This window comes from Electrona antarctica, assembly GCF_951216825.1.
Source record: "Electrona antarctica genome assembly, chromosome: 19".
NCBI classification, from domain to species: Eukaryota; Metazoa; Chordata; class Actinopteri; order Myctophiformes; family Myctophidae; genus Electrona; species Electrona antarctica.
In genome coordinates this window covers 5037393-5065047 of record NC_136800.1, presented here as the reverse complement: position 1 = coordinate 5065047, position 27655 = coordinate 5037393, and the positions used below count along the sequence as shown (strand labels likewise).

The 27655-nt window shown below is 42.5% G+C and overlaps 1 protein-coding gene across 2 annotated transcripts; it reads right to left on the bottom strand.

Moving 5' to 3' along the window:
* Positions 1–1082: 1082 nt before the first annotated feature.
* scinlb (scinderin like b) lies at positions 1083–26696 on the bottom strand (the record flags this gene model as incomplete). 2 transcript variants are annotated; one of them, XM_079488989.1, is made up of 17 exons in its annotated part: positions 26566–26696; positions 22987–23207; positions 20789–20943; positions 16622–16783; positions 16136–16285; positions 15199–15288; positions 13330–13462; positions 12234–12322; positions 9034–9249; positions 8480–8610; positions 7958–8048; positions 5832–6002; positions 4708–4882; positions 4000–4115; positions 3316–3393; positions 3078–3138; positions 1083–1246 (listed from the first exon to the last, which is right to left on the bottom strand). In XM_079488989.1, the coding sequence occupies exons 2-17, from the start codon at positions 23165–23167 to the stop codon at positions 1083–1085; spliced, it is 2163 nt and encodes a 720-aa protein (XP_079345115.1). In that variant the 5' UTR covers positions 23168–23207; positions 26566–26696. The 2 variants fall into 2 exon arrangements, with proteins under 2 accessions (XP_079345115.1, XP_079345116.1); XM_079488990.1 differs by lacking the exons at positions 22987–23207; positions 26566–26696 and adding an exon at positions 22926–22943.
* Positions 26697–27655: the final 959 nt, after the last annotated feature.

Below are 27655 nucleotides of genomic sequence, written 5' to 3'. Positions count from 1 at the left end.
CAAAAAGGGCATGTTTGAACTATGGACACATTTCAAGTTTTTTTTTAAAATTGAAGTGGGAGCACACTTTGAAATTAAACCCTTCAAATGAAGTGCATGGCATTACCATCATCAATACGGCAGTACACAGTTTGACAAATTTCAGGAATCAATACATGGCTGAACAAAACACCATCTGCTTCTGGTCTACACTACCATAAAAAACAATACAGAAAGGTGCACAAGTTGATATCATTTGAACACAAGCACAGCATAGTGGAAGAGAGGAGAGGGAAACAGCTGATATCTGATATTGGCTTCTTGTCCTATTTCCCCCCTGCTGTACACATCTCACTCATTAGGAGTGCTGCAAATATGACACTGATGCTTTTCACAGAATCACAGCCAATAACATGTATGTACCTGTATGTGCTCGTGCTGTAAACAAAACACAGTAGAGCAGGGGTTCTCAACGTTTTTGGCCGGGGACCCCCGGAAATGCTTTGGCAATGTCTCGGGACCCCCGCCCCGCCCCCTCCCGACCCCCAATATAAATTGACTGCTACAATAACCTTAAACCATTTTGGGCGGGAACCCCTTTTGGTGTTTTAAGCATTGTTATAATTTAGCTATTGAAAAATAGCAGATCTACAAGCTCGTAGCGCGCCACCGAGTGGCGCGCTACGAGCTTGTAGGTCTGCTATTTTTGAAAAATCGTGAAAATAAAAATTAAAAAAATATCATTTTTTTGTTTTTTTTTGGAAAATAATTTGGGGACCCCCTAAAATAATTTGGCGACCCCCCGAGGGGTCGCGACCCACGGGTTGAGAACCCCTGCTGTAAACAAAACACAGTAGAGGAACCCGCAAAATAACACTAATGTGATGTGATGGAACCCCTATTTTAAATTCAGCGCGCTGCACTGTGACGAAGGAAAAGGGCAGGCTATCAAGAAGGTAATATTGCTAAAAAAAAGTGAAATTGGCACTTTAGGGATCTTTGGGGGAAAGGGAATACTTCTACTGCCTGAGATGCTAGACATAGCCAGAGAGTAACTGGGGTGTTGGAGTGGTTGTAAGAGCCCTGGAGGTTTGGTGTTGAGTTCAGAAGAAACGTCCACGGATTCTGTCCAGTAGGTCTGTCTCCCACATCTTGGGATCCCAGGCCTGGAACCAGCCAGTGAATGTTGGGGGTTCGTCCCCCTGTTTAATGGTGCAGATGGCCAGCCCTCTACGACCAGAGGGGTCCGAGTCCACATATTCTTTTGCTGAAAGACAGAGAAGAATGCAACATGTAAACATTAGTTGCTTACATCATAAGGTGTGGCGAGGACGATTCTACAAAATGTTTCTATGTCAGTCGTTCTCACACTATTTCATGTCAAGGAGCCCCAGAATTATCTGAATTTGGCCGCGGACCCCAATCTCAAAATATGTTGTTCCAGAGACCCCCCCCCCCCCCCCCCCCCACAGAAGCAAAGATTTTAGTTAAAAATGTTCGCTCTGACAGAATATATTCAAAGATATCCTGCACATTTTCACGATTTTTCAAAAATAGCAGATCTACAAGCGCGTAAAGACCTTTACTCTAGGACCTGGTTAAGATATGTATGCGCTTCATTTAGCGGAGAATATCTGTTCTTGGCTAATATGACCGCTGCGAACAACGTGGGAACTGTGAAAAATTCTCTATCCGGGGCGAAATACCCGTAAATGACCACACCAGACAGCTACTTCAAACATGGCTCTATCTTCTAAACTGTTTGTGCGACAGATTTCCTGAGATGCTCAAAATGTTCAGAATACTCATGTTTGAATACTCAATAGACCATATGCACACGGCGGTCATCTTTCCACAAGTTAATGGCAGGGTGGAAACTAGCCGCAATTTGCCAATGACTGCCCATACATCTAAACAAACAAAGTCCTATCTAATTGTATTAAATTATGGGATGCAGTACTTAGTTTAGACAGTTTTTGGTTTAGACTAGTCATTGGTTAGACCAGTCATTAGTCCTACAACTACAACCTATCTCAAACCCTCACCCTAAACCTAACCTCCCACGGGGCAGCACACCTAAACCTAACCTTAACCCATGTCTAACCAATGACTAGTCTAAACTAAGTATGCACCCCAAATTATGTCAAACTCACTCAAATTGCAGCTGTACGAAAAGCTTGAATGATGCTCTTTCTATCTGCAAAGTGTTTGTTTCATAAAAGTCCACGGTAGACATGTTATGAGCTACTTTATGTCAAGAAATTCCTTGCAGGTGATATTTTTTCAAGTATTGGAGTTTGGAAGCGCTCGTTGATTAATCACTCAACAGCCCTGTGTACCACCTGTTTTGAATTTGCACATAATGCAGGAGGCATTATGTGCGCCCCTCAAAAATTAAATAAACTTAGAAATACACTCTGTCGAGCTGCCAACTTGCGCTTCGCACACAAGTTGGCCATGAATGGCCTACTTGTGCGCGAGCAGAGCGCACAACTTATCTCTGACTGGGCCCTTCTGCCACCACTTTGACACCCCTGGTATATTCTAGACCACCCAACGTGCGAGGATGTCTTGGCTATGTTATGTTCTCTTTCACAATGCAAGCTTCTTTGGCAAACAGGTAAATAGAAACGGACACTATCAGCATCCATGTACTTTTTAATTTATATTTTCCTATGTATAAGTTTGAAACTCAAATTTGTTACGTCATCCACATATGTCCGTTTTTAGATAAACATACATAGTTACGTCATCACCCAATCCCTCCAATCCCTGATCTTGGCCGAGCGACGCCACCAACACACGGCCCCAATCCAATCCAATTTACACTGATTGGACAAACGACGGCACCAAAAATACACAATCCCTGATTGGCCGAGCGTGTCACCAAAAATTCACAATCCCCAATTGGCCAAGGCAGTCACGGACATATGCAGCCGAAAACAGTACTTGCGCTCTGCTCGCGTTGTTAAACATAACTCATTGAATATTTGGAGTGCAGTCATAATAGCCATCATTAGCTAATGATACTAAACGCCTCTTTCCTTCAGACAGTCGAAGTGGACTGTTACATCTGATGTAGAGAAATTGTTACAAACCGATTTTGGGAGCTCCGGTCCTTTCCTCTTTATTAGCTTCTTTGCCAATCCAAAGGAAGATCTATGAGGAAGATACAAGCATGTAGCATATCATAATGCAACCTGTCAACCTGAGGCCACAACACATCCTAACATGTCTCTGGGCCCTCTTGATTACAGAAATAACTCAATGATTTATTCATTCATAGTAGTATTGCTGATAATGAGTGAACATGAAGACGATGTGCCCTCATCTCACCTGGTCCCAGGTATCCAGGAGCATGACATCATCAGTAGCCAGGTCTGACTGAGTGAAGTCCCCTGGTACCTCCTCCACCTGGGAGACAATGCGTTTGACGTACACCAACATTATTGCATGTAACAATGTTCTGCCGTATATCTCTGCTGTCGGGAGGAAACCTCATAACTCCAAAAATGTCATTTTTCAGGAAATGAAAAATATAAATTTTTCAGGAAATTAAGAAAACCTTATATTTTTTAAAACAAAGCAATACATTACAGCCTCATCAAAGTTGGTGTTGTAACTTTATATATTGTCAATTACTTCCATGAGAGGGGGAGAGGTGGTGGAGTTAGCTGTTTTAGCAGACATTTTGAGGGTCCAATGGAGTTAAGAGGTTTTGTCCAAAGCACTTTTTACTACTTTCCATTGGTTCAATATTTTCAAAACAACACACAGACGTAAAGGGTGTTCATTGTTCAATAGCACTGATTTATACCAAAACAAATCTAAAACCTCAAAAATGGAGTTATGAGGTTTCCTTCCGACAGCAACGAGATCATGCACTTTGTAACTGACAGCATTTATGTCCTTTGACCTTCTTGTACTTCTGTTCGTGTTGATATAAATATATATATTTCAAATGTGTGCACTTATAATAAATAATAATAATAATCCTTCCCATTCCTTCCATTGGCTTACCGTGAGTCGTCCAGTTTTGTTGGAGCAGCCAAACAGACGTGGGGGTTTAACCATATTACGCAGACTCTTGGAGGTTTGGTAGTCCTTCTTACCACCCAGGGCAGACCAAAAACCAGCTGGAACAAAGACATGGATTAGACACATGTTATTAGGTTTCCTATGGCTGTAAGATGCTACAGAGCTCTGAAGCAGCTGCTCCTACTACTCATTATCTTTGCCGACCCTACATAGGTCGGCATCACAACCCCACCCTTATGTTATGTGTATCCTGACTGGAATTAATCTGTGGGAAACAACCGCACACAAGTGTAAAAGCGAACCCAAAAAGATCCTTTTTATGGTGTTGCTTGCTGAAGGGTTATTATCAGCAATGCACTATAAAGTATATATAACCCATTTTGGGCGGGAACCCCTTTTGGTGTTAGCGTTATGTTATGCTTTAGCTGTTGAAAAATAGCAGACCTACAAGCTCATAGCGCGCCACCGAGTGGCGCGCTACGAGCTTGTAGGTCTGCTATTTTTGAAAAATCAAAGAACGACTGACATACTGTAGAAACATAGCTTTTTCAGAGAACGGTCAGGATGTAGAAGACATTTTTAGAATCTGATGATCTCAGGTCAAAATGGGATAAAGTATAGATTATGCTTAGCAATGGCGCCTCCCTATAATGGCTGTTTGTCCTCGTTGGGAGCTCTGAGGACACTCACCTGGCTCCTTGCCCTCTGACACGTCGCTGCTGCCGCCCCCCAGGAAGCCCACCACGTGCTTGGCGGCGACCATCTCCTCGTCGGTGGCTCCCGCGCCGCGCCACACGAACATGGCGTCGGGAGCTTTGAGCACAAACACGTCGTTGGTGTTGAGAGTGGACGTGGAGGGCTCCACCTGCAAGGGAACAGAGAGAGGGAGAGAGCTGTAAGGCCTCACTCACACCTAGGACACACGCAAGACACACTGTGTGTTCTGTGTGTCATGGCCGCCTCAATGCATTTCCAATGGGAGTCACATGGTTTGAAGAAACAACCTTGTTGCATGGGGGGGGAGCATAGATATTATAAGAAATGGATGCCTCATTTGCCGCTGCAGTTCATTGGAGCGACGTGTATCCCAATGAAGGCGGAAGTGCAGTGCTGAAGGCTTTTTTTTTTTTTTTAACAAATCTTTATAACAGTCATGACAATATACATTACAATACAAAACAAGACAAACAAACAAACACAAACAACAAAGTTATTAACAATACAACATCAGAGCCAGGGGGGATTAGATTACTAACAGAAAACATTAAAGAGTGAACACAAAGCAACAGTTCTCCGCAGCTTTCTTATTTAGAAGTGCTGAAGGCATTTGCTGAAGGCGACTGCGTCGCTGCCCAAGTGACGTCACTCATGCGACTCCTCCATGTCTCTCGCTGTCACTCAAGTGACTACTGGCCAATCACAGTGCGTCTTTTCCGGGACTTATGTTACGCACGTGGAAGCTTGACAAGCTTCCGCCTTGCTTCCGCTAATGCTTCCGCCTTCAATTGGTGACACGCGCCTCAGAGCCGGAAAGGGCGTCTATGTATATATGTATATGGGAGGGAGGGCAGAAGACAGCCATGCAACACGGTTGTGTCTTCCAACCATGTGACTCCCATTGGAAATGCATTGAGACGGCCATGACACACAGGACACAAGTGTGTCTTATGTGTGAGAGAGGCCTAAGTGGCTGCAAGGACGCAAAAACAAGGTACTGTCATATACACACACACACACACACACACACACACACACACACACACACACACACACACACACACACACACACGCAGACAAAATGGCCGGCAGCTGACCTCCACAGCCCGTGTGGCGTTCGAGGAGCTCTGCCGGATGTGGAAGAGGCGCGTGCCGCCCGCCTTGGTCTGGCCACCCTTGCGCGACGTCCCGCCACTGTGGATGATCATGGGCTTGCCCTGGAACAGACTCATCAGGTGGGGGGGCTCCTGGCCCTGGGTCACTCTCACCTGGTGGACACAAAGAGGCAGAGAAGCTATAGACCTTAACCCATTTAGGCCCGACGTCAAAATTAAAAAAAAGGTCTTCTGAAATAATATATATATTCAAAGATTTGTGCCGCATTTTTACGATTTTTCAAAAATAGCAGACCTACAAGCTCGTAGCGCGCCACTCGGTGGCGCGCTACGAGCTTGTAGATCTGCTATTTTTCAATAGCTAAAGTATAACAGAATGCTTGAAACACCAAAAAGGGTTCCCGCCCAAAATGGGTTAAAACCCATTCATGACGAGGAACCTCCTTTTGGTGTTTTTGGGCGTTATGTTATACTTTAGCTATTGAAAAATAGCAGATCTACAAGCTCGTAGATCTGCTATTTTTTTTAAAATCTTGAAATTGTCATGATTTGGAAGATATTTTTAGAATCGACTAAAAATAGACACAGGTCTAAATGGGTTAAGAGTTTTAGCAGTGCTTCCCACACTACTATCATGCATAACTATAACTAAAGTCATTTGAAATGTAATGCAATTGTAACTTTTCAGGATTACAATTCAAAGTGCATTGCGACGCGTTTTGACCTTGTAGATCTGCTATATTTGCTACAACAGTAATAGGCAGTGTGGCCCATATATATACAGTATATAAAGGCTAGTGTAGTTCACCCGGCGGCCATCTTGCTTCGGGGCTACAGTACAGTATGTTCAATTGCAGCTCAATCAAAAACAGTCATAACTCGCTCAAATCTTGACGGATTTACAAACGGGTTGGTTTATTACAAACGTTGTCAACGTGGCTATGATTCAGGACGCTTATCTTCTTCATTTTGTTTTTTTATATGAACGTCGTATAAAAGCATATAAGTATGCGGACGTCTCTGACGTTTATAACAAACCAAACCGTTTGAAAATTGAGCAAGTTGTGGTTATTTAAAAGTACATGCCCCATAGACACAATGTTATGTGGCCCCGAGGTAAGATGGCCGCCACGTAGCAACGTCGCTCTCCATTGGCCAGAGCACGGGTGAGCCATCTAGCTTTCTTATATATATCTATGGTGTGGCCCTCTGGAGTGAGTGTGGAAATATAGTGGCCCTCTCGGCCTCTCCATCGTCAAAGTTGCCCAACCCTGACATAGAGTAACACTGCTCTCTGGTGGTCATCTGAGGAATCTCATCTTTTTCTCTCCAACATCTAACTGCAGTGTTTTTGTCAGAGATGGCAGGACTGTTCTGGGAGCAGTTTGACACATTGTAATGTGATGTGACAACAGATCTGCAGGGTTGCTACTGGCTGTATAGAGCGTTGCAGTCCCGCCTCCTACCCTGGACCAGGAAATGAAACCCAATGCATTTTCCTCATAGACATTTCTTAAAGTATTTATTTAAAGACGGTTACGCCGCGGGCAAAGCCAACTCGAGTCGTGACAACTCATGACAACACAAACAATATTTTGGACCAAACAAATAATTACAAAGAAGAAAAACAACAAAAAAAGTGTTGTAACCTGCCGTTTTTCTCTTCTTTCTAATTATTTGTTTGGTCCAAAATATTGTTTGTGTTGTCATGAGTTGTCACGACTCGAGTTGGCTTTGTCCGCGGCGTAACCGTCTTTAAATAAATACTTTAAGAAATGTCTATGAGGAAAATGCATTGGGTTTCATTTCCTGGTCCAGGGTAGGAGGCGGGACTGCAACGCTCTATTGGCTTGCATGTGCCAATTAAAATAACTTGAGATCATGAGACAGATTATTTTGAACCCGTGATGTCTCCTCCATTAGGTCTGTGACTCCACGGTACACACACTAACTAGTTCATGCCCTCCTCGCCATGTTGATTTATGAAGTATGACAGACAGATGAGTAGCCTCGTAATAAGGTCTGAGGTCTGAGGCCTGAAGTATGAAGTATGACAGACAGATGAGTAGCCTCGCAATAAGGTCTGAGGCCTGAGGCCGAGCACCGACCTGAACGGGGGATCCTCCCATTGAGTCATCCAGCTTCACTGTCATGAAGGCTGAGGCAGCCAACTCATCCTGGGTGCATTTAAGTCCCTGCCTGGAAAGCGCACACGCAAGCACGCAAACGCACGCACGCACGCACGCACGCACGCACGCACGCACGCACGCACGCACGCACGCACGCACGCACGCACGCACGCACGCACGCACGCACGCACGCACGCACGCACGCACGCACGCACACACACACACACACACACACACACACACACACACACACACACACACACACACACACACACACACACACACACACACACACACACACACACACACAGTTTAATACAAATACAATGCTAAAAGGATTGAACCCAAGAAAGCACTATGGCTTGTTTCTTGGATGTATAAACTCACATGCATGTACCTAAGACACGCACGCACGCACACACACACACACACACACACACACACACACACACACACACAAACACACATGCACACGCACACACACACAGACACACATCCTACCAGGTGTATATGATTTGCTGCTCACGCCCTCCCAGCCTGTAGCTGTAGAGGATAAGGTAACAGTCTCCACCATAGAAGTGCCCATAAGAGGAGGCGTCCACGGGCACCTTATCGCCTTCCACGCGCCAGATCTAACAACAAAATGAACAAAACAAAACAGGAAAATTACATTCAATTAAATGACTTTCTCTGCTAAGGCTGCACAATGTATCGTTATCGAGGTATGAACATGCGCAATATCAGTATTGCAAAAAGGCAACGGTATCGCGATATATATTGTCGATATATCGAATTATCATCGATATATCGTCCACTTCTAAAGCCAGCAACATCCCATCCATGCTAGTTTTTATTGTTGCCACACTTTGAATATCAAATTAGTGTGGGGACCCAATAGCACTAATGTTTAGTCTTCAATGTTGGCATAAATACCGAGATATGACATCTTGTCCGTATCGCGCAGCCCTATTCTCTACAATGAGCCAATATTTGATACGTTTTTGTCTATTCATGTTTGCACATTTTACAGCAACACAGACAGGACACATGCATACCTGAACCTTGCCCTTGCCGTCGTCCACCATGCCATGCTGTGCAGCCATGGCCTTGTTAGAGTGCAGGGTGGAGGCGTCGAAGGGCACCTGCTCCACCTTGGCTATGCGGCCGATGGTGTAGGCCTTGGTGGGGCCCGTGGTCTCGTCCTTGTCCTTCCAGTCGCCGAAGAACTGCTTGAACAGCGTGGTCTCAGCCCCTGCAGGCAGAACCTGGATCTGCAGGAGGGAAATGATTTAGAACAGGGGTGGGCAACTGGCGGCCCGGGGGCCACATGCGGCCCCCACCTTCACTTAGTGCGGCCCGCATGTTAATATCAGAATACTGATATCGTATTGATTTCAGCTGTTACAATTCCAAACCCGCTTTAATTACTTCATGACTAGTATTAAATGACTAGTACTCAATGACTAGTAAAATGTTATTGTCTTTTGGTGTCCAATGTAGTTGTGTTAACAGTTCATAAAATTAACATAACTAAATGCATTTGAAATTAAATAAAAAGGTTACTTTTCAGGATTCCAATTAAAAAATAGCAAAAAATTATTCAGGTTTTTAATTCAAATATAGCAAAAATAGCTGATCTACAAGCTCAAAACGCGTCGCAGGGCGACGCGTTTTGAGCTTGTAGATCGACTATTTTTGCTACAGTAACATGCACTGTGGCCCTCTGGAGTGAGTGTGGAAATATAGTGGCCCTCGCCATCGTCAAAGTTGCCCACCCCTGATTTAGAAGAAAGTTATTTTATTTGTACCAAGTAGATGAATCATCTGTGGAGTGGAGTGTTACTGCTGCATTATCATACACATACAGTACTTCCTAACAGCTCAAGTGTATTTGTATGCAACAAGGATTTCTCTTCTCTGATATATCAGTGAAACTGTACTGACCAGTAAGGCCTCAATCATTCACATGTACCAAACACCAATCAAGCAATGTTTGGTCGTTTTCTTGGGGCCACCACAATGCTTTTCCAATGGGAGTCACATGGTTTGATCAAACATTTGTGTTTGATCGCTGATTAATGATTGCTCCCCCCTCATCAAACAAAAATGTTTGGTCAAACCATGTGACTCCCATTGAAAATGAATTGGAGCAGCAATCAAAAAGCAATCAGGCATCACACACGGACCAAACATTTGTTGTGTAGGTGTGAACTAGGCCTCAGGCTGCGTACACACCTAAAGAACAAATGTTTGGTCCGTGTGCGATGCCTGATTGCTATTTGATTGCTGCTCCAATTCATTTTCAATGGGAGTCACGTCGTTTGATCGGACAAACCTGTCCGATGTGGGGGCGGAGGGCGCAACAAACACATCGGACACCTTGTAGTCAAAACAGCCAACGAACAGGGTGGGACTTCAGATCGGACAGAAGGGTGGTTTTTAACCGCCAACTAATAGGAGAGAACTTCCGTTCTTGACAGCACTGGGTGGGGTTTAGGCTGTAGTCTTCTGAGTTACGTGACACAGACTATTATATCGCTTGTTTGTATGTCTTCTTTTGGCTACGGCCGTGCGTAACTTGGAGAGTCCAAGTTGCGCACGGCTGTCTCCAGTGAGTGAGTCCAGAAATACAGGACGATAGCCAAAATAGCCGTCGGGCCTCGGCAGTTGTGAGGCTGCATTAATAATTAGTTCTAAAAGCATGTATTTTTTACGGGGATCACTATTGATTTTAATAGTAGGCCTAGACGCATATATGTCTATGAGTAGCCTAGAGTAGAAATGTAATGGCAGCGTACGAGGTTCACATGCGCAAATATAACAGATGTACAAGTTATCGACACGAATGGTACTTACGGTATGGTACACGATGTAAGCTTGTAGATCTGTTTATTTTAAGCATGCGCCGCCGCCACCACGAAAAGTTATGACGCGCGCACATGTGGGGGGAGAGACCCGATATATTTTATAGCTCTATGGGAGAGACGCAGACGAAGAAAAGTCCTTTTTATCGGGATTCGGGGATACTTTGTTGTAGGCTATACGTCTCCGGTGAATTGTATGCACCAGCAGCAAGCACATTATTGTTCAAACACCTGCTCCTCTGTTCATCTGTTGTCTTATTTGGCTAATCAAATTATTAAGAATTAATGCAATTTCAAGTTGTTGCTGCAATCATGATTCATGTTGCTGTTCTCTTCTCTCTGTGTGACTGAAGGTTGCGCCCAAAAAATGTAGACAGTGATTTCCCGCACCCCCTCATGTTATTTTTCCCTCGTAAAATGACCTCTTTTCTTTTTTTCACTATTTGGTTCGCTTAACGTGTCCACGTGTCATTTGTTTACATATTTGGTACGCTTTACAGTCCAGTGTGAACACCAAACGGACCAAAATCAAAATGCAAATATGTGGTCCTTGGTCCTTGATCCGGACCTTCTAAGTGAACTTTGAGTGTGAAAAACGGCCTCGACAAACTATCGCTAGCTGCTGCTGCAGTCAAGAAAACTACACTGAACATACGTGCATCTATTTCCGCGTGTCGTAGCACCGCCCAAATCGCGCAAAGCATTGTGGGACATGGAGGCATCAAATCATAAAAATGTAATCAGTGGTCGGTCGGACAGATCTGTGTGTCCGAAAGGTGTGTACGAAGCCCCAGGCCTAGTTCACACCTACACAACAAATGTTCGGTCCGTGTGTGATGCCTGATTGCTTTTTGAGTGCTGCTCCAATTCATTTTCAATGGGAGTCACATGGTTTGACCAAACATTTTTGTTTGATGAGGGGGGAGCAATCAGCAATCAGCAATCAGCGATCAAACACAAATGTTTGATCAAACCATGTGACTCCCATTGGAAAAGCATTGTGGTGCCCCAAAAAAACAAAAAAACGACCAAACATTGCTTGATTGGTGTTTGGTACGTGACTCCCATTGAAAATGAATTGGAGTAGCAATCAAAAAGCAATCAGGCATCACACACGGACTGAACATTTGTTGTGTAGGTGTGAACTAGGCCTAAGAGTGAGTGATCAACACATGCATAGTCTAGCCATATATATATGGTGTTTCAACCAAAGTTTGTTTTGGACTTTTCAGCTCCCTCTGGTGGACAAATGAACACAGTGACATACAAAAGAAGCTGCCTCATCACAAATAGTTTTGCTCTCATTCTGGCCTGGGTGCTTCTCAACTAATAAGTGTGCTTATAGCTTATGCTATGCGTGTAGAGATTAGCACCTGTATCAGTCACCGTACCTGGGTCCTATTAGAATATCCCTTCTCCTTGATGAACTGCTGAGCTGCTGACATGGCCGCTTTGCGTTCTGATGTGTTGGCCTTAGGTCCTGTGAGCAGTCAGAGGAAGATGATGTAGTGAGCAAGTCATCATACTCAGAACACAAAAATATATAAATATTGAATTTGGAAAAATGTTCGCAGAGAACATTCCGGTCCTTGGTTATGATTGGCTGAGCCACGCTCAGCGCCTTTGTGAAGAACACACTATAAACACACACCTGAGACCACTTTACATGATTATTACAGAATATAATAGGAAGATGGAAAACAAGAAAGGAGACATGCTGACGTAATGAGGGAGAACTGAACAGCTGGAAAAGTCAAGTACTGAAGCCAGGACCATTTCATAAATAGACTATGTGGTCCGTTCGCTGTTCTTTCAGGCCTGGTGTGCAGGGAAAGGTATAGCAGCTATTGATTTTTAGAACAATCATATCCAGATAACCACCCAAACTTAAACATGCTTTCCACTGTGTCGGTGCATTGCTTGTCAAACTCAATGTTGCTGAAGAATTCCATTGCTTGACAGAATAATTATTATGATATTTATCAATACATTATTGCATTTTTGTTACTGTTCATTTGATTAATTTTGCCACATGAAGTCGTGCAAAGGCGGTTCCAGGCAGTCCATTTCATACTGGGCCTAAAAACACCCCTTAACTGTTCTAAAATAAGTTTAAACGATGGCCTCTTGGGGCATATTGCTTTCATATAATATGCAAAGTATACACGCAGCAGCCATTTTGTTCTTGCATAATACTCAAGTAGAATGATGTGAGGCGTTCTGAGAAGTGTATCTGGACAAGTTTAGTTTAACATGCCTTGACTTGTATAATCATTGCACTTGCCCATAAGTATGCAATTTATCCTGTGTAAGCATGTATTTTCCAGATGTCTGTTTCCAGCTTGTTCAGTTGTATAAAGCTAAAAAAAAAAGCGTGGCACAGACAGGGGAAGATACAGTGAGGAAGCATAGTGGTTGGGTTGAGAAAAAAGTGAAACCCAAAACTATATGGAGAGCAATTTATCTCTTGTAATTGCGAAGACACACCTTTCCAAACAAACACATTCTTGTCCGGCCCGTTGTCCAGGATGTAGCACTCTTCCAGAGCGAGCATGGCCTGCTTGAATGGACTGGTCTGGGCCACTACTGAGGTCTTCATACAACCAGAGGCATCGGAGATCTACACAACACAAGAATATCACAACTTAGCAAGCAGATTCATGTAGGAACTTGTCTTGGGCTTTAGTTTACACGTAAACACAAACAAGGGCACAGTTTTAACTCATGTGATTCATTTGTTAAATGAATAAAAAACAATATTACTAATATTATTATTTAAATTGATAACCGAGTTCTTGCTGAAAATTTTTCCAGTCTGTAACTTCAGTATAGCACCCTCAGTTGACAAAACCTTACCCCCCAATCACAGTGATTTATTGGAGTTGGGATATTCTTTCACTCTGAAATACATTTTCTGGCCTTTTGATGCAAAGACATTAATGTTGGGGGTTAATAACTGAGAGATCGGCCTATATTTGGATCTATACAAAGTTGAATTGAATTATGGATTGTATCTTTATTAACCCTTTTTGGTGTTTTAAGCATTATGTTATACTTTAGCTATTGGAAAATAGCAGATCTACAATTTTTTTTAAATCGTGAAAATGTGGCGCAAATCTTTGAATATATTCTTTCACAATGAACGTTTTAACTCATACCTTTGCTTCTGGGGGGTCCCTGAAACTACTTATTTTCAGATGGGGGTCTGCGGCCAAATACAGATAAATCTGGGGGTCCTTGACATGGAAAAGGTTGAGCACCGCTGACATAGAAAACCTTAGAAGACATTTGTGTCTGGTCTCAGGTCGAAATGGGTTAATTGTGTGAAAATGAACCTCATGTCTTCATTCCATTAGGCCGTAGCATAGAGAGTACGTTTTTAAAACAAAAACAAGCTAGGGGACATACAACACAGCTCTCCAGCCAGAAACCGCCTGAGATGTTTGTGGTCAAATGTACTCCTATAACCTTGTTCCATCACCAGCTTTGTTTATATTGTGGTAAACAAAGGGGATATTTCGTCACTCTGAGTAAAACATTTCTGGGCTTTTGATACAAACAGTGTGTGACAATGGAAACTTTTACTGTTGCTGCTGTAAGAGAGAGGCAGATATATTTTATTTATAATTATGATATTAATAATAATTATAATGGACTATGCAATGTTGGATCCACAGATCACTTACACAAACTATTTGAACTTATACATTAACCCATTTAGACCTGACGTCGAAATTAAAAAAATGTCTTCTAAATCCTGTTTCTATGTCAATCGTTCTCAAACATATTCATGTCAAGGACCCCAAATATATATGACATTAGCCGCCGACCCCCCATCTGAAAATATGTTGTTCCAGGGACCCCCCCCCAGCAAAGATTTGAGTTAAAAACTCACTCTGGAAGAATATATATTCAAAGATCTCAGACACATTTTAACGATTTTTCAAAAATAGCAGACCTACAAGCTCGTAGCGCGGCACCTGGTGCCGCGCTACGAGCTTGTAGATCTGCTATTTTTCAATAGCTAAATTATAACATAATGTTTAAAACACCAAAAGGGGTTCCCACCCAAAATGGGTTAAATACATGAATAATTGGATCTTTAATCGCACGATAGAGTACGCTTACTCTTCTATGCAGTTTTTGCTTCATATAAATATTGTAGATAGCTGAGAGACAGGAAATGAAGTGCAGAGAGCGGAGAGGTCATGCAACACGTGGTCTCCACAGGATGTTGGAGACATACATGATAGTATGTTTATCATGCAGTTACATGATAAACATACTATCTGGTCAGTTACTTATAGTGGCACACCCCCCCAATCCCCCCCCCCCCTGCCCTATAGCGTCACTCACCATGTAGAGAACCCCCTTCTTCCTGTTGGAGGTGTCCACCTTCTCGTCGTCGGAGGTGCCGGGGGCAAGGCTGGGTTTGGGTCCCAGAGCCTGAAGGGGTTAACAGAAAGGATTAGCAGTCATCGTCACTCTCAATTGTTTTCTCATTCGTGTCCTCGTGTTAATGGATGGACAAACTCAATGGTGCGCACGCACCCGCACCCGCACACGCACACGCACACGCACACGCACACACACACACACACTCTCATTAGTTCTCAAGCGGCTTGTCTCTCTCTCTCATTTGGTGCCAGTGTTTACAATGCCACTATATGGCAGAGAGTTGGCACAGCATATAGGACACCATTGTGTTCACACATTCCCACGTCGCTAGTACTTGAATGGCCCGGAAATGAAATGCTTCAACAATGTATACAAATAATCACTGCTGGTGTAGATCAGGGGTTCTCAACGTTTTTGGCCGGGGACCCCCGGAAATGCTTTGGCAATGTCTCGGGACCCCCGCCCCGCCCCCTCCCGACCCCCAATATAAATTGACTGCTACAATAACCTTAAACCATTTTGGGCGGGAACCCCTTTTGGTGTTTTAAGCATTGTTATAATTTAGCTATTGAAAAATAGCAGATCTACAAACTTGTAGGTCTGCTATTTTTGAAAAATCGTGAAAATAAAATTTAAAAAAAAATCTTTTTTCTTTTTTTTTTTTTTTTTGGAAATAATTTGGGGACCCCCTAAAATAATTTGGCGACCCCCCGAGGGGTCGCGACCCACGGGTTGAGAACCCCTGGTGTAGATGCTCTGGTCTAGTGTGCAGTAGAAAGGCAAAGGTAAAGGCAAAGGTAAAGGCAAAGTGGAAAGAGCAAGAGCAAATGAGCGGTGTGTGTGTGTGTGTGTGGCGTGCGTGTATGCGTGCGCGTGCGCACATGTACATCATCACCTCGATGATTGCCTCTGGCTCTGCTCCGTCGTCGACCATGTGCAGCTTGGCTCTTCCATTCCTCTCGTTGTCTCTGATGTCAATGGCCACCTGGGAGGCCTTGAGCCTCTCGAAGCGGTTACACTCACTGCCACACCACTGGTAGATGTCCTGCAGGAGAGACGAGTCAACGGAAAGATGTATGAGCAGAGAGAACATAGCGGAAAGACACTGAGGATATTAGGTTGTGACTCAAATGTAATCGAGATCGATGTCTCAACCAAAACGTGGTCACTTGACGGGATTTTATTCATGTTTTACCCTTGTGACGATCATGTCCTCATAAGACGAACGTAAAAGAGCACAACATACACATTATCACCTGCATAATCCCTCATAACCCCACATACGTCTCTCTCTCATTCTCCCATTCTCTGTCTCTCCCTCTCTCACGCATGCACGCACGCACACACGCACACACACAGAGCATAGACTTGGAAGGTGTACCTTTCCCAGGTCAACTATGAAGCAGTCTCCCTGGTTGAAGCTGCTCCAGGACAGGTCCACCTCCGTGGCCCTGATGGCCCTCCGTCCCTTGATGTGCAGGAGCCTCTTCACGCTCATGTCATTGGTCACCACATGCTGGAAACCAGATGCCACGCCTCCTTTCTATGGAACAAAGATGGTTCGAGAAAAGATCATTTTCAAGTAGTACATATTGAGGATAAAAAGTGACTCCAAAAAGTGATTGGCCGGAATGACATTTGTGATGATTTGATTGGGTATGAGTATGTGATGTGATGTATGATGATGTGAGCGCCCCTCACTTCACACAAGTGTGATTTTTCCATTCTGAATGGACAAGGAGCAAAGTATATGAGGACTAACTATATTCACACTTGAAAGGGGTGGGGGGATTTAAGGCTGCCATACGAGTCCATACGACATAAGATCTCCATGTGAATAATATGGTCTCGTGTAGAAATTAATTCACATTCTCTATACCATTTTAATCATTCTACATTAACTATAAGACACAGGGCACAATAGTGCTGTTATAACAGGAGCCATTCATGGAAATGTGAACACCACACACACTCGGGGTTGGTTTGAGAGGGGATGTCTCACTCTCAGCGAGTTGTGATGCCAGGGGTCAAAGACCTTCATGACACAAATGAGATGAAAAGCGGTCCCACGCTGTACAACCGCAAGGAACACAGGGTCATATAAACAGTACAATCCTCAGTCTTAACCCATTTTGACCTGAGATCAGATTCTAAAAATGTCTTCTACATCCTGACTACATCGATTTTTCAAAAATAGCAGACCTACAAGCTCATAGCGCGCCACTCGGTGCCGCGCTATGAGCTTGTAGATCTGCTATTTTTCAATAGCTAAAGCATAACATAATGCTAACACCAAAAGGGGTTCCCGCCCAGAATGGGTTAATTTAACTCTCGGGGTGTAAAGGTTTTAACGCCCCCACAATTAAATTAACATTGTTTAGGAATCATCACTCATATGGCAATCTGAGAACCCATCGTCAAAAAATTAAGGAAAAGCTCTTTTCCTCGAGAGACTACTCATACGGATACGGGTACAAGCAGCGAACTGCAAGGATAAAATAGCAATAGCAATTTTTCTCTGCAGGTATCAATCACACTACTAGCTAATAGCACTCATAAATAATAGTATACAAATCAGAAGTTTTAGCAACACTACATTTTAGAAGTGTAGCGCCCAGGATTAGATAGTACCACAGACGAAAAACAGTCTAAGTCCAAATTTAATTCTGACCCCTCCACGAAAAGGCCTCGTTGTCCTGAACCCTTATCTATCATTTATACATTATGGATCAATAGTGTGGACTTAGACTGTTTTTCGTCTGTGGCATTTTATTGACAAAAAAATGGGTTGCAAAATCATGGGATGGTCAGTCAGGAGACATAATGTCAAAGGTCTCTACACTAGTTTGTTATGATTTGTAACCGTTACCACGTGTTTAGGATCCCAGATGAATACAAAGCTTCTTTATGTGTAACAGGCTGACTTCACTCATTTTGTGAGTGAGGTGTGTATAGGCCTCTCTAAAATAAATCCTAGCTGGTATGCTCTATGTTTCTTGGAGAACTCCCCGGACCGGTCCGTGACAATAAACTGACGGAGAAGGACTTCTTGACTTCTACATTCCTTTTTTTAGTGCCATGCCATGAAGGACTTGTATTATCAGAGAGCGAACATGATTTTAACAGAGGGACTCATGTTCTGAATCTGTTCTACACAATAGTTCTCGTACCGTGGCACCACAGGGATGGATGGCAGCGGTGGCCGAACGGTTTGCGGAGCGGTCTTGATACCGGAAGGTCGCCAGTTCGTATCCCCGGACCGGCACGTTAAAATTACCACCACTGAAGTGCCCTTGAGCAAGGCATTGAACCACTACCATGAAATGTTCTATGAGCAGGGCCTGGCTGTAAACAAGTATCTGATGCTTAGTCCAGTTACCCTGGGTAAATATAGTAACTTTGCTTTGATGCTCTCGTAATGTGCCATCCCTTGGTGAGGCCATTGAGTATTTACAAAGCATGCAAATTCAATTTGGCAAACAAATGGAGAGGAAACATACTGCCAGTGTTCCCTGGGAAGTCCTGCTCCCTACAGGATCTTTCCATTTCCATCGACAACAACCTGGTGGCTCCTATCCAACTGCCATGCACGTGGGAGGGAGTGGTACTGTAACCTACAGCTGTCCTTCAAGGGACACTTTGCAGCAATCACTCACTCCTGTAGTTTTGCACTTTACGACATCAAGAGGTTCAGACACTTCCTCTCCAAGGAGTCTGTCCATGCAGCTCCTTATCCAGACATGATTGACAGTGGTGGTAAAAGTACTCAATTGTTTTACTTAAGTGAAAGTACCAATACTGCAATTTAAAACTACTACGTTACAAGTAAAAGTACGGAATTGAAAATGTACTTGAGTAAAAGTACAAAAGTATCGGCACCAAAATGTACTTAAAGTACTAAAAGTACTCATATTGCAGAATGTCCCACTTCACAAGTTCAAAATGTGTACAAAGTATATTGAAAAGTCTATTGAAAATAGCAGATCTACAAGCTCACAATGCGTCTTGTAGATCAGCTATTTTCAAATGGCCGAAATGTATAGTGTTGAAGTGGTTAATGTATGTTTTCTAATCAAAATTAAAATCTCCAAAGTAACTAGTAACTAAAGTTTTACAATAATAATTGTCTAAAAACGGCCTGGCCAATCAGCAGCAGCTAGAAGCTAGAAGCTGCTGCTAGAAGCTGCTAGAAGCTGCTGCTGATTGGCCAGGCCGTTTTGTGGCCGGGCATCAAGTCTGCCTGAGAGTTCCCAGATGGGAGCAGGAGGGGGGAACCCAGTGTACTCTCTGCTGCCCCATCTGGCGGAGTCAGGTTAGCCATACAGTGCTCAACATGGAAACCACAACTTTCTCCAGAGAAAGACAGCTCAAACTTTTCCATGGCAGTGAGTGTTTATTTGAATGGAAAGAATGCCAGACCATGAGGTCAGATTATGGCTCCATCTCTGTGCAAAGAACACTGGAGAGGGAGAGAATGAGAGGTCGAAAGGAAGAGAAAGAATGACAGGATAGAAGGACAGAAGAAGAAGACAAAAATAGAGAAAACGAGGTTGTGGGTTTGTTGTGCATGTGTGTATGTGCATGTGCATGCATGTGCATGTGCATGTGCACACATGTGTCTGTGTGTGCAAACAGAACAGAAAACAGAGTTTCCACAAAGCATCGACATTGCAGAGCAGTAAACAGTGATAATTACATCAGCCCAAACCAAGGCGGTCTGGAGGTCTTTATGGAAATGTGAAGCAGATGGTGAATGTTACCAAACTAGAAATGTTACTAAACTTGTTTCATTTGTTGCAAAATGGCTGTACAGTTGAAGTAGCTGGCTATGGTAACCGTGTCAGTCAGTCAGTCAGTCAGTCAGTCAGTCAGTCACTCAGTCAGTCACTCAGTAAGACATGGAAAAGGAAGTGTTTTGGCTTGGACGTGCGCGAACTTCAGACTGCTATTACTTGACAAAGTTCAGCGCATGTTGTTAATCATTACACCCTACGTATCTGTTACTTTTAAGTGGGCCTTAAGTGGGCTTCTGAGATAGATAGAGTACAGCCTCCACACCCATTTGAATTTTCTATCTCACCGATAAAGACATTTATAAATAATAAAAAACGTGAAACAAATTGAGACAATAGCCCATCTACATGTGGTTAACAATCGATAGTATGTATCTGTCCCGTGCATATTGTCTATGCCAGGGATTCTCAACGTCTTTGTCTGGGGACCCCCGGAAATGCTTTGGCAATGTCTCGGGACCCCCGCCCCGCCCCCTCCCGACCCCCAATATAAATTGACTGCTACAATAACCTTTATAATAGAGACAATACGCCATAAATAAATACTGAAACCAGATATAATCTTTAGGGAAGGTGTATGCATGTACTATGTGTACTATATGTAAACTCTTCATTTCCATTTTCCATTCAGTTGCAAAAAAAATAATAATAATAATTTGGGGACCCCCCAAAATACAACCCGGGACCCACGGGTTGAGAACCCCTGGTCTATGCAATCCCCCCCCCCCACCCCAGGATTGCACAAGGAAGCTCACCTGGTACTTGATGCCTGATTTGAAGTACCCGACGAAGGTAATGGATTCATTGTTCTGCACCTCCCTGAACTGCACTGGTCCACCGCCAAGAAAATCATCCAGCTGCATGGCAAATATGGCAGCTGCCCCACTCTCATCCTGAGAACACTCGTCCCCTGGAGAACACAACAGAGAACAGAGCCGAGTCTTCCTGTGAGAATGTATTCCAAAGAAAATTGTGAACGCTATCAAGATGCCAACTCAGCACTGCACATGTGTTGTACATAAAGATAATGTACCCTATTGTGCTGATTGCTGATTGTTTTTTTCCAATGGAAATATCCTAAAAAATGGGCTCGTATTATAATCGAGGACTAGACTATTTGACATTTAATATTCTTTTTCCACAAATGAGTCTTGAAAAATGGGGGTCGTCTTATAATCAGAGTCGGCACAATACGGTAAGTTGATTTCAAACTGCAGAGAGCATTGGTCCAAAATATACCCAAGATGACTTTATCTTCACCCTTGGAACAACAAGTTGGGTTATTAAACAGTAAATTGTAGCTAGACCGGTCTCAATGACCGGTCCTAAAGATTCGCTGCAATAAAAGCCCCTATAAAAGTCACCCTTCATGAACCCTGACACAGACACCTTGAACAAAAGTCAACAGCTCTAGGCTGGAGACACGTTACATCCATCATCTACCCTACTGAGATGCAACAGAATGTGGACTAAATTCTTCCAGAATATTCTGTGACTAACATTTGCCCCCGACAGAGGGATTAATTATGTCTGCACAGTTTCCACAGCAACAACAAATTGACAGACACATTGCAGCAAAGAACAGGGGCCTGTTCGCTTGGTGGCACCGGGGAGAGGCACTGTAGACGGGAACGACATATAAACATGTTGGGACTGGTGCCTTTTTCTTGTGGCTTATGATCTCCATATAATGACTAGCCTTCCAGCAGGATTCCAGATGTGTGTGACAGTGTGTACTGCCAGAATTATGTAACTTCTAAATGAGAGGTTTCAGTGCTGGAAGGAGGGCATTAGAGTGAATTAAATTGGAATGGCAGAGAGAGGCCCAGGGCAAATGAGGACAAGGTGGCATGGAAAAAACGTTTGCCAGGCCTGGGAAAATAATTTGGCTGATTGATTTAGTAAAGCTTGAGTTTCCCAACTCGTGATACTCGGGACCCAGAATACTGCTAGTTTTTTATTCCAGCCATCTAATCAGTGACACATTTAGACGTGGGAATGGGATGCCAGGTGAAAGCAATTAGCTACCTGGTTAAAAAGATAGAATCTGTCTGCAGTATAACCACTGCTTTTCATTGCATTCTCTATACAGTATACTGTATCCGAAGAGAGTGAACAGATCACAGGAGTGTCTCTTCATGGCAGATTGAAGATGTTTTTTTTTAACATAAACATTTATCTGTTCCCACAATTACAACCTTTGTAGTAGCCCTTTTACAACCTTTCCAGTAGTTCCTTTTGTCTTTGAGGATATGCTGAATGCTGATACAGAGAAGAATTTAACACACTGCTGTGAATTATCTAGCGGAAAGTTACACCAGCCTAGTAGTTAAGTGATGCAAACTGCTAGCCACTTCCTAAACTGAAATAGGTATATGTGGCAAGGAAGTCAACTTCCACTTCTCAGTATGAGCAAACACATTGCAAAAATGAAACAATGATAGCGCCTCACACCCCAGGTGAGATGCTGACTTATGGCAAGAGGTCAGCATCTCGTCTATCAGGCCAACAGCCATCTGTAGTGTGTAGTATAGCGTTTTATGGGATACCTATAATAACCCATTTTCTGTAATACCGAGATCAGCCTCTGTAGTCTATAGTATACAATATATTGTATATTGCATATTGTACAGTATAGCTCACAGCTTCTGTCTTTATACTTATCTTGATCTTGAGAATGGAATGATTAAATATGTTACTTAATACTCATAACATCACAAGACAGATTCTTTGTATGTGCAATAATACTGTACAATTGTGTATCTTAACACATCCACATGTGTTGTCAAATCTATAAAGTGACACAATTTTTTTTTAATCTATTCAACACACCAAAATGCAAAAGGGTGTGCTTGCATCTGAGTTGTGTGTACTGTATGTTACTTGTCTTACCCAGCCACATGTGGATGTAATTGGTGTGTACTGTACATGTACAGTATGTTACATGTCTTACCCAGCCACATGTGGATGTAGTGGGAAGGTGCTGCGGTGGTGTAGAGCAGTACGTAGGCATCTCCGGTGTAGAAGTTGCCGTACAGATTCTTGGGAACCGGTTTCAGGTCCATGTTCTCGATACGCCACACCTGCAGACCCGGCTCGCTCCCAGCGCCCACAAACTCCTTATGGGACACCATGGTGGCTCGGAGAGGCACGGAGGGGCTAAGATAGATGGAGCTGGGGTTGGGAGCGAGGGAGGGAGATATTACAATATTACAATAGGTGGGGAAAGACAGGAATGCAGATCTACAAGCTCATAACACTCATTTTCAGGATTTTCTTAAACAAACTTTGAGTATACAATTATTAAATATGTGTAGGAGTCGTATATGGTACAAAGGTAACTGGATTGTAAGGCCAGATACCTTGTCTCGTATGAGTTGAGGTGTTGTATTTTTTTAACTTTGTTTTTATTTCAGTTTAGGCAACTTCACAGAATTAAAAGCATACATTTTTCTTACAACTGCTTTTTTCTATTTTTTCACAACCTCAGCTGTTTCATACTTTCACAGAAAGTTATACCCTCATACACACAAACAACTTCACATACATTTACAAGTATTCACAATAAAACAAGGAAATAAAATACTACAAGTATTCACCATAAAACAAGGAAATAAAATACAAGTAGTGAGACAAAAACAACAGAGCGTCGACAACAATGGGAAGTGAACAATACTGAGGACAGACATGACTGGAGACAGAGGAAAGCGTATGAGCACATCAGAAGGTCTGGGGAGAAGTGTATTTGGTGAGTTGTTACTCGAGATTCCGAAACCTGCTATCTCATTAGTAGAGGCAGTACAGGACTCCACCTTTTACTAAATATGTTTGGTTGAAGCCTCAGGGCATATGTAATTTGTTCAGTTGAGGTGTTTTTGATCATAAACGCTACTGAAGGTCTTGAAAGTAGAGTCTCGAAGAGGACTGTGTCCCGTGTCCTGTGTCTTATAAACGTTTCGGCTATCCAGCCTTCATCAGTGTGATGAAGGCTGGATAGCCGAAACGTTTGTCCCTGTTCAAAATATTTTGAACTGAAGTCTTGGTGTGTGCGACCCATGATCGTATAACAGCCCTAAATTAAATATGGAGGTGGAAAAAACAAGATGTACAGTAGAACGATGGTGAGCAAACAGAGACAGGGAGAGAGGGAGGAAGTCGATACGACTACAGAGTGTGCTCAGTGTGATATTCAAATGTAGTTTACACCCCATAAACAAATCTGCGCTGCAATTCTAATACTGAAATATGACAAAGAGTAAAGAGAGAGAGAGAGAAAATAGTCCGGCAGCCAACAGGCTTCTTTTGTTTAAAGTGGGAAATTTGGTTTATAGTCTTTTCTGTTGGCCTAAAATATTGTCTATATACATACATTCATGAATGAACGGCCATAGACGTCATGACAAATGTGATGAGGTCAGCACAAAATGTGATGAGGTCAGCACATTTTGGGCAAGTGGCTATGGCTGTTTTTAGCCCAAGGAGTGTTTTTTGTGCCAAGCTAATGCTTGGAATGGATTCAGAATCATGAAAACCCCCTAGTGTGACATGTCACATCATGCTACTTAAAGCAAAAGGAAAGTTTGACATTTTTGCCTGCCATAGGATGGGGTCACAAGAAACCCCTATAAAAAAATGCCCAATACCGACAGCCGGTCAGCAAGTGGATTCACGAATGTATGTATATAGACAATATTTTAGGCCAATAAAAAAGACTATATACCAAATTTCCCACCCGTCAACACCCCAACAGCGATGAGAGTTGTAAAGTTGTCACAGATAGGCGGTATAAATACATGTGTTATCTTGACCAGGGGAAGCCTACCATATAAGGAAATGAGTGTGTAAGTAATGATTGCCACAACTACACAGGCTGGTTAATTCATTCATTATTTGTCACATATTGTCATGTTTTTTACGTCTACAAATTATAACTGTCTTGATATGTACGTAGGTTATGGCTTACGTGGCTTCCTTCTTGAAACAATACATGTACAGTAAGTTGGTAATAATACATGTCAATGTCTAGACAGTTCAATATTAATAACATTGACTGACTTTGACATCAAGAAAATGTGGATATGAGCTAATGCAAAATAAAGAAATAAATCCAAATATCTACAGCTTTAAAAATCTACATTAGGCCTAGTTGTATGGCTGTCGAGGGAATTGTAGGAAACCAACTGTTTGTTGTTGATAATTGTAGGTGAGCTAGTTAACACAGTTGAACACAACACAGCAATCCCTATAATCACCACATGCTTACATAGTCACTTGGCACAGTTGCAACTTGCATATGGCTGAATTATTCACTATTGATAGGCTACATGGGTGTCAATAGTAATCAGTAATCTAGAATAATAAATCTAGATTTTAGACAATGACGTAGGCCTATAGTAATTCATAACTGACGATATGAATAGCTAGCCCAAGATTTAGAGTGACTCTCGTAGAGTTTTTTTTCGATTCTGACGAACGTCAGAATCGAAAACAAACTCTACAAGAGTCTAAATTTTGGGCTAATGAATAGCCATGAAGGTAACTTATCGCTGTAACTTATGAATGTGAAATATAGGAGGGAGTTTAATAGCCTCAAATTGTGTCAACCCTCTTCCAAAAACCAAAACATTGACACTGCTATTTCATATTCACTATTTGAAAGATGTTACATCAATAGGCTAAGTGACAGCACAATTAAGCCTGCTAATAGCCAACCTTGTATAATATTTTTATGAAAATAAGTTTGGTTCACACGTTTAGGCCTACTCTTGAAAATGTATAATTTGGCAAATGCAGCGATAGGTTCTGCCAACCCATAAAGCTAACATTAATTAAGTTTGCCTCAGCTGTGGTTTTTGCTCTAGAAGGCAGAAGCAGCAATTTGTTCGTACTCTAAATTTGGCTTTCAGCTTTGTGGCGGTCGTCTGCTTGCAGAGCAAACTAACCTCAAAACTGAAACCTGCGGAAGATATAATGGAATAGAGAATAGAATAGATTTAGAATAGCCTAATAAAGTGCATAGCTGCTCTGCTCTACAATTTGAACTCTCGTTCGCTTTTCTTCAGAACCCTCCCATGGCTGAAATTACGTAATCAATCCAAACGTGTTGTAGTTGTAGTTATCGCAATTATCATTCTGCAAATGAGACATTAAAATGTTCAAACAGAAAAAAACGTATTATCTCCCACAAGACCATTTTAAGTAATTATAAAGATAACGTTTCTTATTTTCCCTATGTTTCCGCTCTTCTATGCGAAAGTGCTGGATGAATCAGCGTAATGAATGCAAGGCTGGCACAGCTGGAAATTAAATCATTTCACATTTCTTCAACTTTTAACCAGAATCGTATATATGCACAACACACGCACACCATATAGGACTATCCGTTATCTTTTTCCAACGTTTATGAAAACGATGAGGTTGCGTATTTGGTGAAGATTATAAAAGACATTGCTGCAAGCAGATTTTTCGAGATAAAGTATACTATTACTGAAAAGTCCCAAAGAAATGCGTTTTATAAACAGACATAACTCACAGGTTTAGAAGATGTTTTGCAGAGTTAGCGGCGGAGGGCAGGTTTTGAGGTGGAAGACGGCAGATGTGGAAGTGCCTTTGGGCTATGCTGTCTTGTGTTGGCTACTGGACAGAAGGGGGAGTGTTCAGTCAGTCTATGGGTCTGTCTAATGGAGGAATATAGCATTGATTGGTCGATTGTATCTTTGAAGATGCATCTAACCAGCAATACGGACAGAAAAGGAGAAGAGACAAAAGCTATAATGAATGATCTTGTTTGGTCTTGTCCATATATAGACTAGAGTCGACTCTGCCTAGACAGGAATGAATGACTAGTGAACAGTGAATTGAGTTTATGCATTGGTGAGAGAAAGTGAGTTTAAGAGCTAGCTCAATAGTAGGCCAGGCCTAGTATATTGTAGTCTATACTATACTACAGTTCAAAACTATTTGGACACCTATGCTGAGAACCATTTTCAGAGACCAGAGTATAGGCCTAGCCTATGTTTGTGTGAGCCCAGACAGCTGAATTATCTAATAGAAGAGATGCTAAACATTACAGTGTACAGCCTATCTAATTACTCAGTCCAAACACATAATTTGAATGGCTAATAGCAGCATGGGCCCACATCAACATCAATTCACAGTTTGACTCACACAGAGTAGGCTAATCCATAAACAAACCTAAAGGCAAGCTTGTACAAGTCACGCCCTCGCTTACCTTTCTTCTACCCTGGGACTCAGTGGGAGAGATTGTTTGCAGAACACGTCACGTACCTGCGAGACTAATGTGAATACAGTGTGCTGTCCTGATTATTATCACTGCAGTGGAGGAGCCCACACACACACACACACTTTATTAGATGTGTTTATATTCAAAGATACTGTATAATACCTGTATCCCTGCATGCCGTTCTACCTGTACTGTACATACTGTACATTTTATTTAATCTGAATCTTTTTTTTGTACTTCATTAAGCATTATCATTTTATTATCTTCTTAGCTGAGTATAGGCTTGTCGGCTGTGCCCAGGAAAAATGTACTAATGCAAAACAGCTTATTCTGTTGTTTCTATTGACTTGTGTTGAGTGACATAAAGTAAAGTAAAGTT